The sequence below is a fragment of the Trachypithecus francoisi genome, unplaced genomic scaffold (genome assembly GCF_009764315.1).
Source record: "Trachypithecus francoisi isolate TF-2019V2 unplaced genomic scaffold, Tfra_2.0 Lachesis_group12, whole genome shotgun sequence".
Classification (NCBI taxonomy): Eukaryota; Metazoa; Chordata; class Mammalia; order Primates; family Cercopithecidae; genus Trachypithecus; species Trachypithecus francoisi.
The window spans coordinates 79,752,251-79,766,059 of NW_022681457.1; the positions used below are offsets into that span (position 1 = coordinate 79,752,251).

General features: G+C 46.6%; 1 protein-coding gene across 6 annotated transcripts in view; it reads right to left on the minus strand.

The window, feature by feature from the left end:
• Positions 1 to 13,809, minus strand: part of ARMH1 (armadillo like helical domain containing 1) — a 55,896-nt gene that overhangs the window by 33,104 nt on the left and 8,983 nt on the right. For all 6 annotated transcript variants that reach the window (XM_033226682.1, XM_033226683.1, XM_033226686.1 and 3 more), the window contains exons 2-3: positions 6,467 to 6,590; positions 4,890 to 5,117 (exon numbers count right to left, since the gene is read on the minus strand). In XM_033226682.1, the coding sequence (XP_033082573.1) occupies positions 4,890 to 5,095 (206 nt within the window). In that variant the 5' untranslated portion in view covers positions 5,096 to 5,117; positions 6,467 to 6,590. The remainder of the gene's footprint in view (positions 1 to 4,889; positions 5,118 to 6,466; positions 6,591 to 13,809) is intronic.

The window sequence follows — 13,809 nt, forward strand, 5'->3', positions numbered from 1 at the left end:
CAACAAATCCATGATAAGATGAATACGACATCACAGTGTTAAACAGACAGGATCTGACCCTGCACCTGTACGACCCTGCCTTACTTGTCTCACCCTGTGCGACCCTGCCTTACTCATCCCACCCTGTACAACCCTTACTCATTTCACCCTGTGGCCGAATGGAAAATATTGTCCAGTAAGACAAGGAAGGAAAAAAAGTCTTGGCAACAAAGCTAGGGCCTTGGTTAGGGTAGTGTCATGGGTTGTGGGGACAGGAGCCAGGTTATAGGCAGCAACGTTTCTCAAAGCATAACCCGTGGACCACTGGCACTCGAGCCACACAGAGTACTTGTTAGAAATAAGGGTCCAGGGTTCCACCCTCAATCTACTAAAGCAGAACCTTGGGGGTGCAGGTGGATAGGTAACTGGTAATCTGCATTTTAAACCTCTTTTATGCACAATAATATCTGAGAACAGACTAGGTGTGATGGCTCACACCTGTAGTCCCAGCACTTTGGGAGGCTGAAGTGGGAAGATCACATGAGGCCAGGAGTTTGAGACCAGCTTGGGCAACATAGCAAGACCCCATGTCTACAAAAATTTTAAAAACAGAAAAATTAGCTGGGTGTGGTGGTGCGTGCCTATAGTCCTAGCTGCTTGGGAGGCTGAGGTGAGAGGATCCTTTGAGTTTCCATGAGTTTGGGGCTGCAGTGAGCTGAGATTGCGCTGCTGTACTCCAGCCTGGGTAACAGAGCAAGACCCTGTCTCAAAAAAATAAAAATAAAAATAGAGTAGGAACATTTGGGTAAACCTACAGATGTATTCCATGGTTATTCCCTTTGGCCTGTGTAATAGGCCTGAGGCTGAAAAATAATTTTATTGATAACTTAAATGTAAGAAAGAGAGCGGTGTTTACTTACACCTTTAATTCTGCCCAGCTGCAGACGCTGGGTCATTCGTTCCTCTACTCAGCAAACAGGTGCCAGGCGTTGTGCTACATGTTAGAAATATAGACATAAGTAGAACAGATGTGATTTTTTTTTTTTTTTTTGAGACGGAGTCTTGCTCTGTGGCCCGGGCTGGAGTGCAGTGGCCGGATCTCAGCTCACTGCAAGCTCTGCCTCCCGGGTTCACGCCATTCTCCTGCCTCAGCCTCCCGAGTAGCTGGGACTACAGGCGCCCGCCACCTCGCCCGGCTAGTTTTTTGTATTTTTTAGTAGAGACGGGGTTTCACCGTGTTGGCCAGGATGGTCTCGATCTCCTGACCTCGTGATCCGCCCGTCTCGGCCTCCCAAAGTGCTGGGATTACAGGCTTGAGCCACCGCGCCCGGCCGAACAGATGTGATTCTTGTCCACAGAGATCTTAAAATCCAGTGGGGGAAAAGAGAGGTATTAAGCAGGTAATAACAATAAAATGTTATGACTATGAAGACAGAGGAAGTCTATGAGCATATGTAAGAAGGGAACCGAAGCTAGCCTAGGACTCAGAAACTGGCTTCCTGAGAAAGTGATGTTTAAATTGAGACCTGAATAATAGAGCAGGAGTTGGTCAAATAAGGAGGGGGTTTATTTATTTATTTATTTATTTATTATTATTTTTGAGATGGAGTCTTGCTCTGTTGCCCAGGCTGGAGTGCAGTGGTGTGATCTTAGCTCACTGCAAGCTCTGCCTACCAGGTTCACGCCATTCTCCTGCCTCAGCCTCCTGAGTAGCTGGGACTACAGGCACCTGCCACCGCACCCGGCTAATTTTTTATGTCTTTTAGTAGAGACGGGGTTTCACCATGTTAGCCAGGATGGTCTCAATCTCCTGACCTCGTGATCCGCCCGCCTCAGCCTCCCAAAGTGCTGGGATTACAGGCATGAGCCACCGCGCCTGGCCTATTTATTTATTTTTATAGAGATGAGGTCTTGCTCTGTTGCCCAGGATGGAGCACAGTGGTGTGATCATAGCTTACTGCAGCTTCAAACTCCAAGGCCCAAGCGATACTCCCTCCCAGCCTTCCAAGTAGCTGGGATTATAGGTGTAAGCCACTGTGCGTGGGTCAAGGAGGGGGTTTAGAGAAGGCGAGAGGGTTCAGGCAAGGAGAGAAATATACAATAAAAGGGTCTGAGATAAATCCGTAGAGTGCCATGGGCACACAGAGCAGGAATATCTGCTCTACCTATCTACTCTATCAAATCTACCTATAACTTCAAGTATCACCTTGATGATGACCAGATCTGTCTTTAGCCTTGACCTGCCTCCAGGGATCCTGAGCACAGACATCTCAAACTCAACATGTCCCAAAACAAGCTTATCTACCCTCAGACTTACTCCTCTTCTTATGTTCTCTTCCACATAATGGCACTCTATTCCCCTAGTTTACTAAGCCAGATATGTGACACTCATCTTGTGGCATATGAGTGAAGATGGATATATGGGTATGGAATAGTTGGATATATAGGTATGGAACTCTGATTCAAGAGAGAAATTTGGGCAGGGATACTTATTTGAAAGCCCTCATACAAGAGTGGTGTTGAATCTTGACAATGAGCTAGTCCCTCAGGGAGAATCTGAGAGTGAGTACAGAAGAGGGATGACAAAGGAATCCCAAGGAACAGCATTTAAGGGGTGGCTGAAGAAGGGCGGGAAATGCATAGAAACTAAGATAATCAGTATCACAGAAACCAGGAGTGTTTTGAGAAGTGGGAAAGGTTGACTGACAAATGCCACTGAGAGGTCACATAAAAGGACTGAGGATGCAGTCCCTGGGTTTTGCAACTGGAAAAACGTGGGTAATCTTAGCAAGACCTGCATCAGTAGAGTGGGAGGCACGGAAGTCAGATGGCAGTGAGTGGAGAAAAGGGAGGAGAGGAAGTGGAGACAGAGAGATTCAACAACCTGTATTTTTGTAATTTTTATTTTTTTAATTTTTTATTTTTTTTGAGACGGAGTCTTGCTCTGTCTCACCCAAGCTGGAGTGCACTGGCCAGATCTCAGCTCACTGCAAGCTCCGCCTCCGGGTTCACGCCATTCTCCTGCCTCAGCCTCCCGAGTAGCTGGGACTACAGGCACCCGCCACCTCGCCGGCTAGTTTTTGTATTTTTAGTAGAGACGGGGTTTCACCGTGTTAGCCAGGATGGTCTTGATCTCCTGACCTTGTGATCCGCCCGCCTCGGCCTCCCAAAGTGCTGGGATTACAGGCTTGAGCCACTGCGCCCGGCCATTTTTGTAATTTTTTTTTTTTTTTTTTTTTTTTTTTTGAGGCGGAGTCTCGCTCTGTCGCCCAGGCTGGAGTGCAGTGGCCGGATCTCAGCTCACTGCAAGCTCCGCCTCCCGGGTTTACGCCATTCTCCTGCCTCAGCCTCCCGAGTAGCTGGGACTACAGGCGCCCGCCACCTCGCCCGGCTAGTTTTTGTATTTTTAGTAGAGACGGGGTTTCACTGTATTAGCCAGGAGGGTCTCGATCTCCTGACCTCGTGATCCGCCCGTCTCGGCCTCCCAAAGTGCTGGGATTACAGGCTTGAGCCACCGCGCCCGGCCCATTTTTGTAATTTTTAAAAAATGTTTTGAGATGGAGTCTGTCTCTGCGACCCACGCTGGAGTGCAATGGCGTGATCTTGGCTTACTGCAAACTCCGCCTCCCAGGTTCAAATGATTCTCCTGCCTCAGCCTCCTGGGTAGCTGGGATTACAGGCGTGTGCCACCACGCCCTGCTAAGTTTTGTATTTGTAGTAGAGACAGGGTTTCCCATGTTGGCCACGCTGGTCTCAAACTCCTGACCTCAGGTGATCGCCCACCTTCACCTTGCAAAGTGTTGGGGTTACAGGTGTGAGTCACCGCGCCCAGCCCCTCAGCAATCTTTTCAAGAGGCTTCATTGGGTGCGGTGGCTCATGCCTGTACTCCTAGCACTTTGAGGTTGGGAGGTTGAGACCAGCCTGGCCAACATGGTGAAACCCTGTCTCTACTAAAAATACAAAAATTAGCCAGGTGTGGTGGTACACGGCTGTAGTCTCAGCTACTCGGGAGGCTGAGGCAGGAGAATCGCTTGAACTGGGGAGGCGGAGGTTGTGGTGAGCTGAGATTGAGCCATTGCACTCCAGCCTGGGCCACAGAGAGAGACTCTGTTTCAAACAAACAAACAAACAAACAAAAAAAGAAGCTTCACCATGAAGGGCAGAAACTGGGGCTGGGTGGAATATAGATTTGAAACAGGGATTCAATTTTATTTTTCAAAGTAGAAGATATTTCAGCATATATGCATGCTGAAAAAATGCTGGTTATGAGGCAAAGGTGAAAGCTATAGGAGAGAAAGAATAAGGAAATAGGAAGGGGTTCAAGTGCAGTACAAATAGAGGATTAGCCCTAGACAGAAGGTATACCTATTTCAACTCTGATGGTAGCAAAAGAGGTTAGGGGTGAGAAAGAAGATACAATCGTAGGTTGGGAAGACAGGAAGCTGAGAGAGGTCTTGACTCTAAGGATTTTTTTTTATCACCTTTTTAAAAACACCAGATGTCCTGTTCTAAAATATTAGAATCAAGAGAAAACTCCTTTGACAATCTCCTCTCCTTTTCATTTTGAAGGTTGCCTAATTTTTTTTTTTTTTTGAAACAGAGTCTCACTCTGTCGCCCAGGCTGGAAGGCAGTGGTGTGATCTCGGCTCACTGTGACCTCTGCCTCCCGGGTTCAAGTGATTCTCCTGCCTCAGCCTCTTGATTAGCTGGGATTATAGGCAACTGCCACCATGCCCAGCTAATTTTTGTATTTTTAGCAGAGACAGGGTTTCACCATGTTGGTTAGGCTGGTCTCGAACTCCTGACCTTGTGATCTGCCCACCTCGGTCTCCCAAAGTGCTGGGATTACAGGCGTGAGCCACTGTACCCGGTGCCTAATTTTTTTTTTTTTCTGTTCGGCAAAGGATACGTGATTCTAAGCGAGGTGGTCAAGCGTACCAGGAACAAACTGGCTCCCTGGGAAAACTCCTGCTCCAGTTCAGGGGCAGTCTTGCCTTGGTTGGTTTCAATAAACTTGTCAAGGATGTGACTCCTTGTGACTTTGCCAGCATTGTCCCACTCCTGTAAAAAACTTAAGAGCCTGCTAATTGCTGCCTGCTCCTTTATAGAAGTCATGATCAATCAGTCCTGAAGTTGGCTACAGAGGGAGAGAAAACAGACAGTTTACCGGAATGTTTAGAATCATGCAACTCCATTATTTTTCTAGCAATCAACTGAAGGTAGGGTGTGGCTCTATCATGCACATGGGTGTAGTTATGTGCAAAATATACTCTAGGACTGGTCATCTGCTGCTTGAACAGGGAGGCTCTAGCTGGACTGTAATGGGATTAAGAAATCTGCTTTTTAAGAACTTCAATTTTAGCTCTTTGGCTTCTCTACTGATGCCAGCAACTAAAAGACCACAGTATCCAGCTGAGATAAAAGTGCTTGCTAAGGCTGGGCGTGGTGATTCATGCCTGTAATTCCAACACTTTGGAAGGCCCAGGAGGGCAGATCACCTGAAGTCAGGAGTTTGAGATCAGCCTGGCCAACATGGCGAAACCCTGTCTCTACTAAAAATACAAAAAATTAGCCGGGCGTGGTGGCGGGCACCTGTAATCCCAGTTACTTGGGAGGCTGAAGCAGCAGAAATCGCTTGAACCTGGGAGGCAGAGGTTGCAGTGAGCCGAGATTGCGCCACTGCACTCCAGCCTGGGCGACAGAGTAAGACTCTGTTTTAAAAAACCCAAAAAACAAAAAACAAAACAAAACAAAACCAAAAAAACAAAATCTGGGCCTCTCTTGTGGCTTACTTCATACAGGGTCAGAGGCTTGAGGTCTTGAGAGACATGGCCTCCCTCTTACGCCAATCACCTAAGTTAAAGTGCTCCTTAACCTTGTACCTCGGGCTTTTACACTAACTCTTAAAAACAACTTTAAAAAAAGTTAGTGGGAAGAAAAAGTTCCCATTCCATAGTTGGATTAATGGGCTGTGGTTTGTAGGAGTCTGTGTCCTTGGGAGAGTGTTTTCAGTGGGGGAGGGAAGGTTTAAGATAAACCCGTTTTCCAAAAATAGTTGTGATTGAAAGTGTTATTATCCATAACAAATGTTAGTGCTGATGGGAAGGAGGCATGTGCGATTCTTTTGTCTAACAGACAAGTGAAAGTCATATTTCACATTATCATGGGGTTTTCTGTGATTTACAGAATATTTGTGAAACATGACTTGCAGGGGCCATGATTGATACGGAGAGAACAGCTTGTGTGTAGGAGAGATGTGTATTTCACGAAGACCGTTCAACATGAAATTTACAGTCCCATAAAGTGCTTCTACATCTTCGCCAGAGATCTAGTTAAAAGGACTTTACAGTCTGAAACATCCTAAAATTGATTCTAAATTAACGTTTCCTCACATGTATTTGAGATATTGATGGGGCCCAGCTATCAGAATTTTATTAGGAAGCAATAATCTGAGGCATGCGGAGACAGACATACATACACACCAACCTCTACTGCTCCCCAGAGGACATGGGATGTGTGCTTCCAGAAGGGCGTCCACGCAGCCTCTGGGATGGAGACAACCACGAAATCTAGCTGGACTGAAGAACCAGGTGAATGACTGCAGACCAACCTAAACACAAAAATGAACAAACCCCCTCCTGGGATCATGCATCAATCACCGTGAATGCCATTGCAGTCCTAAGTCTGAGAGTAACTTAGGGAGGCTCTGGCTGCCTTCAACGGCCAAACTGACATCAAGAAAATGGGGTGAATATCTGTTCTAGACCCCAGGGAGGTGGGGTTGAGACACCACCACTAGCTTTATCAGGCAGCAAAGCATTCTGTACCCCTACCCTGCCTTAAATGGACGCTTTCTAGTATCAAAACTCAGTGTGCTATTAGAGATGCACCCAGCGATTCCAGGACACCAAGGGCAGGGAACTCTAAGCAGGGCACTCCACATTACGGCTCCTCCATGTTTCCTTGGACCTCAGTCTCCCCTATCTTCTTTGAAGACAGGAAAAGAAGCATCAACAAATGGCAGCTTTAAAAGTCACTGTGATGCAGCTATAAATCTTATGTATGTGCTGAAGGCCCATCACGTGGCTCTGTGTAAGGTACCATGGGAGACGCAGAGATGAATACGGCACTGCAGGGCCCTGGAGGAGCTCCTACGCTTGGGGGAGAGTGGAAGAACATGAGATGTGGAGTCAGACTGGGTTCAAGGCTCAGCTCCGCCACTTGCTATTTTGAAAAAAATCAAATAGTAATAGCACCTGCCTCACCCCTTGCTTCCCTCCAGTCTCCTCACAGAGGCCACTTTAAACTCTTTTGGCTATTTCTTCTGCTGTTTACCCTTGTATTTCCAAATAACGAGCTTATACTACTTGTTATGGGCTGACCTGTGTTTCCCCCAAATTCCTATGTTGAAGTCCTAACCACCAGTACCTCAGGCTGTGGTTGTAACTGCAGCTACGGTCTTTAAAGAGGAAATTAGGCTTAAACTATGTCATTAGGGTGGGCCCTTATCCAATATGACTGGTGTCCTTATAAGAAGAGGTGATTAGGATACAGACACACAGAGGGAAAACCAGGTGAAGACACAGGGAAAAGATGGCCATCTGCAAGCCAAGGAAAGAGGCCTCAGAGAAAATCAACCCTGTGACAACTTGATCTCAGCTTTCCGGCCTCCAGAACTGTGAGATGATGAATTTCTGTCATTTAAGTTATCTAGTCTATAACACTTTGTTATGGCAGCTCTAGCAAACTAATACACTGCTATCATTCGATGTATCAACCTTAGGTAATATTTATGTATTTATCATTCTGGCAGTTGAGGAATTAGGTCTTCATTTTTTTTTTTTTCTGAGATGGGGTCTCACTATGTTGCCCGGCCTGGAGTGCGGTGGCTATTCACAGGTATGATCATAGCATACTGCATGCAGCCTCAAACTTCTGGCCTCAAGCAGTCCTCCTGCCTCAGCCTCCTGAGTAGCTGGGGCTACAGGTGCATGCCACCTTGCCCAGCAGAGGAATCAGTTTGATTGCTCCACTCTAACTCCCATTTTTTCTCTTTCTATCCTCCAACATAATTTCCCATACTTTACAGTTAAATCAATAGTGTTTTCATTATTATGATTACTATTTTATGAGATGCAGTCTCACTCTGTCACCTAGGCTGGAGTGCAATGGCATGATCTCGGCTCACTGCAGGCTCTGCCTCCCAGGTTCCTGCGATGCTCCTGCCTCAGACTCCTGAGTAGCTGGGTTTACAGGCATGTGTCACCACGCCTGGCTAATTTTTGTATTTTTAGTAGAGATAGGATTTTGCTGTGCTGGCCAGGCTGGTCTCAAAATCCTGAGCTCAAGTGATCTGCCTGCCTCGGTCTCCCAAAGTGCTGGGATTACAGGTGTGAGCCGCCACGCCCGGCATATTAACATGATTGATCAAGTAAATAAACTCTTCACTCAAGTAGCAAACTACTATTACATTTTTTTCTTACAGTTTGGTTTTATCTGGAGTTAATAATTGTCATTTCGTTTTTTCTATTGTTTGGTTTGAAGTACCAAGGGCTATTTTCTTCCAAATGTTCCAAATATGTAGTGATTATTCTTCCAAACGTTCAATTCGTAACTGATTAATTCCATCTTTTCCTGGAAACCTCTGTCCCACAGATCTCTTTCTACTATAGTTTAGACTGGTTGCTCACTAAGGCTGGTATGTAAATGTCGTCCTGGGATTGCCTCTTGCCGAGTTTTTTGATGGATGCCCATTTCCTGGCTCTCACATCTTCTTCCTTCTTTGTGTACTCCCTTGTTTTGTCCTGGAAGGTCTAAAAATATCATTTTTGACCACATGTTGGATTGGCTGGGTATATAACTCCGTATAAGAAATAAGCTATCTGGTCTGGGTGCGGTAGCTCACGCCTGTAATCCCAGCACTTTGGGAGGCTGAGGTGGGCAGATCATGAGGTCAAGAGATTGAGACCATCCTGGCCAACATGGTGAAACCCCATCTCTACTAAAAATACAAAAATTAGCCAGACGTGGTGGCACGCAACTGTAGTCCCAGCTATTTGGGAGGCTGAGGCAGGAGAATCGCTTGAACCCGGGAGGTGGAAGTTGCAGTGAGCCAGATTGTGCCACTGTACTCTCTGGCACTCTAGCCTGGTGACAGAGTGAGACTCTGTCTCCAAAAAAAAAAGCTATCTAGCCAGATGTGGTGGCTCATGTCTATAATTCCAGTATGTTGGGAGGCTGAGGCAGGAGGATCACTTGAGCCCAGGAGTTTGAGACCAGCCTGGGCAACACAGTGAGACCTCCATCCCTCCACCCCCAAATTAGCCTGGTACAGTGGCACACACTTGTACTTTCAGCTACTTGGGAGGCTAAGGTGGCTGAGGTGGGAGGATCGAATGAGACCAGGATGTTGGGGCTATAGTGATCTGTGATCCCACCACTGCACCCCAGCCTGGGCAACAGAACGAGACTGTGTCTCAAAATAAATACATAAATAAATAAAAGCTTCCCTCAGGTTCACCCTCCCCAGTTGCTGTTGTTAATGAGAAATGTGATGTCATTCTGATTCCTGTGCCTTTGTCTATTTTTTTTCACTCCTGATGATTTTGAAATCTTTCTGAAGTTGTATGATGATATGCTTTGGGGAAGGTCTTTTTTCATTTACTATAGTAAGCCCTTGGTGGGCTCTTTAAATCACTGTATCCTTCAGTGTTTGGATATTTATTAGGCAACTAGTCTTCTCACTGGGGAATTCATAAATGTCAGACAGTGGAGGGTTTTTTTTAACACCCTCATAGAGATATCAGGGTCTCTGGAGAAGACTTTCCTACTTTCCCAGGGAGGGTGAGAGAGTAGGGGTGCTATTACAGACACCTCGCCGTGGCATGTTGGGAGTCAGGTGGGGGAAGGGCTCACGCAATGCTGTGTGTAGACCTTCCCTCTGCTGATCAGTTTTCCACTCTATGTCTCATTCCTGCCCTTCAAACTCTGCCTGAGGTCCCTGTGCAAGGAGGCCTACAGAGTCCAACTTCCTTCCTCTTCATGCAGCAAGAGAGTTTAGAGTCATTTCTTTCTTGGCGGTTGAGGGTCTGGAGTGCAGGCGAAGTGCTCTGCACACAGAGGTCAGTGAATTCCCCTAGGTTGGGCTCCATACCTCATTTCTGACCTTCGGTGGTAATTTGTGCTTTCAATCATTAAGCCTCTTAGAGCTCAAACTGGCTGAATTGGCTGGTTTCTTGCTGGTAAGCTCCTCTTTTTGGCACTTGCTTGCAATTTCCTCTGCTTCAAGTCGGTTAACCTCCCTGCACCTGCCTTCTACCTTCCAAATATTTGCTGAATTCTTTCATCTCCTGTTGCCTCCTTCTGTGAACTTTTGTGACTGAATGCCTTTTTGTATTTCTTCAGCGGGGTTATGTCACTGAGGTTTTTGAGAAGTAGGGGGAGATAAAAGACATTAAGTATATTTAGTTAAGAGCCTCCAGCCATGTATTATTTATCTCAACTTTTCTTTAATAGTAAGCTTGATGAGGGTAAAAAAAAAAAAGACCCATTAACTACCATTTTTTTTTTTTTTTTGAGACGGAGTCTCGATCTGTCGCCCAGGCTGGAGTGCAGTGGCCGGATCTCAGCTCACTGCAAGCTCCGCCTCCCGAGTTTATGCCATTCTCCTGCCTCAGCCTCCCGAGTAGCTGGGACTACAGGCGCCCGCCACCTCGCCCGGCTAGTTTTTTGTATTTTTTTAGTAGAGACGGGGTTTCACTGTGTTAGCCAGGATGGTCTCGATCTCCTGACCTCGTGATCCGCCCGCCTCGGCCTCCCAAAGTGCTGGGATTACAGGCTTGAGCCACCACGCCCGGCCCCATTTTAAAAAATAATTAATAAAATGAAAACAATGGAAAAAAGAGCAAAATGTGTCAATTTCAAGAGTCAGTTGCTGGGATAAATTTTGTATCTAAGCTTGTTGACTGCTAAGGAAAAAGGGATGTTAGCTGTCTTTCCTGGTGAAGGGAGACGGAATGAAGGCAGGGAGAAGAAACTGACATTTTTTGAGTGTTGATTAAGAGCTATCCATACACCATACTCTCTCTCTTTCTCTCTCTCTCTCTGTGGTTGTTTTTGTTTATAGAGATAGGGTCTCTCTGTGTTGCCTAGGCTGATCTCAAACTCCTGGCCTCAAGCTATCTTCCCACCTTGGCCTCCCAAACTGCTGGAATTACAGGTGTGAGCCACCACACCCGGCCTATATTCTTTGTTTTAATCCTCTTAAGATCCTCAGGAGGTCATCATTATCCACAGTTTTCAGACGAAGAAACTAAGGTTTAGAAGGGTTTGCTCATTTATTGAAGGTCTCAAAGCTAAATAGGGATAGGAATGAGATCTGTATATAACTCCAAAGTCCAGGGTTTCCCCCACTAAGCTAAGGGCATGGATCCTGTTCTCCTCTGTGCTCCAAGGTGTCACCAATAATCTCCTGTTGTCAAATGTAGTGGTTAGCTCACCGTCCCACCGTGCTCGGTCTCTGATGGATTGTGAATGACTCTGACTCTTCTCAGAACTCTTTCCCTGACCCCAGTCTCCCCTGGTTCTACTCCAGACTCTCTGAATCCTCAGTCGCCTTTGCAGGATACTGCCTTTGCAGGTCGTTTTCCCATTCTCAGTTCTCTTCTCATGCTTTGTAATCCCTGGATGACCTCATTCACCCCGTCACTTCAAATTACATCTATAGGCACACGACTCTCAAATCCGTCTCCTCAGTCTGGGCCTCCCAACTGAGTTCCAGATCTCTTTATGTACTTAAGTGACTGGCAGACTCTTCATTGGTATGTGTCACAGGCTCCTCAAGTCAACAGGTCCCAAACTGAGCTCATCAACTCACACCTGCCCCTTGCCCTGCGTTGGTCCTATTTCAGTGCTTGGGTCACCACCCTCCTAGCCAGCCAAAAGTTGTCTTTGACTTATTCCTCTCCCTTGCCCTCATCTGAACTGTTGCCAGCTCCTGCCAATTATATGTCCTAAATCTCCCTGAGATCAGTCTATCTATCTTCACCTCCACTGCCACTATTTCAGTTTCACACCACTGTTCCTTATATGGATTACTGCAACAGCCTCCTACCGGTCTTCAGGCTTGTCCCAGCCTAAACTCCACGGTGATGTGAGTCTTTTTATTTTTATTTTATTTTTTTTGAGACAGGGCCTTGCTCTGTCACCCAGGCTGGAATGCAGTGGCATGATCATAACTCACTGCAGCCTCAACCTCCTGGGCTCGAGTGATCCTCCCACCTCAGCCTCCTGAGTAGCTGGGACTACAGGTGCATGCCACCATGCCCACCTAATTTTTATATTTGTTTATTTTTTGTAGAGGTGGGGTCTTGCTTTGTTGCCCAGGCTGGTGTCAAACTCCTGGGCTCAAGCAATCCTTCTGCCTCAGCCTCCCAAAGTATTGGGATTACAGGTGTGAGCCACTAGGCCAGGCTTTGATGTGAGATTTTTAAAAGTACAAATCTGACAGATTACCCTGCTTCAAACTCTTCAATGGTTCCTTACTACCTGAGGATAAAATTTCAAACATTTCAGGCCAAAGAATTTCCATCTAAATTCAGCCCCAAGTGAAACCTGCCACCCCACCCCACCCCTTGCCTCAACCCATGCTGCTGCTTCTAAATCAGGAAGGGGGCTGCCCACTATCCTACACCACAAACACCATTCTCTAAATCCCTACTACCGTTCCTGAACCCTTCCTCCTCCCCTGAGGTCAGGCCGTCTGTCTTTCCCTTTCTACCTTGCCTCAGTGCTGATCAATGACTTCGACACGTAAGCCTTCCTGTTTACTCAAGAGCCACTAGGCAATTTCAACATCAATGTGCTCCACCTTTGTAATTTGGGTGGCTAGCATGGTCTCTGGCAAATCACGGGCACTCAATAAGTGTTATTTAAACTGACATCCAACACACTGTGCTCAGAATGCGCACTTTAATTTCCTTAGCTCTGCACATTAATTAATTAAACAGATTCCCAGGTGCCAACTCTGAGCCAAGCACTGGGCTTGGGATCAGCTAACATGACAAACATAGACCTTGCCCTCGGGTGCTTACAGACTGGCAGGGCAGAGAGACAAGCAAAAAGGTGATTTTAACGAACAGTGGAGAGCGCTTTGATGGGATATATCCCAGGTTCTGTCGGCGCACAGAGGACAGACATGGAATGCAGACTCCAGAGACCTCCAGCTTTCACCTCCAACCAATGCAGCTTTCACACCCAAGACCCATACCCCAAATCTGTGACTGGCTAGCACCATCCCACCTGTGAAGTCTACAATTCCAAGCTCCTTACCTTCCCACTTCTTCCATCTGTTCTCAGATGACCTACTTTTGGGTTTAACAAAGAAAGTTACAGGCCATTAGGTAAGAATGCCGTCACACTCCTCTTCTTTCATCATCTCTATTCACACCCATCCTTCTTCTCTCCTCTAGCCGTCTACCAGAGCTCTGCATCCATCCACCCTGCCTCCTCAGGGCCCTCATTCTACTCATTACTCCTGCCTCCCTTGTATCCTCAACCCCTCTATTTAGGCATTTTTCTTGTTAGCCTTGATTTTTACCTATCTTTATTATTATTTATTTGTTTATCAATGTATTTATTCGAGATAAGGGCTCACTCTGTCACCCAGGCTGAAGTGCACAGCACCATCATAGCTCAGTGCAGTCTTGAACTACTGGGCTCAAGCGATCCTCCTGCCTCAGCCTCCTGAGTAGCTAGGACTAAAGGTGTACACCACCATGCCTGGCTAACTTAAAAAATTTTTTAGAAACGGAGCCTCACGGCCAGGAGCA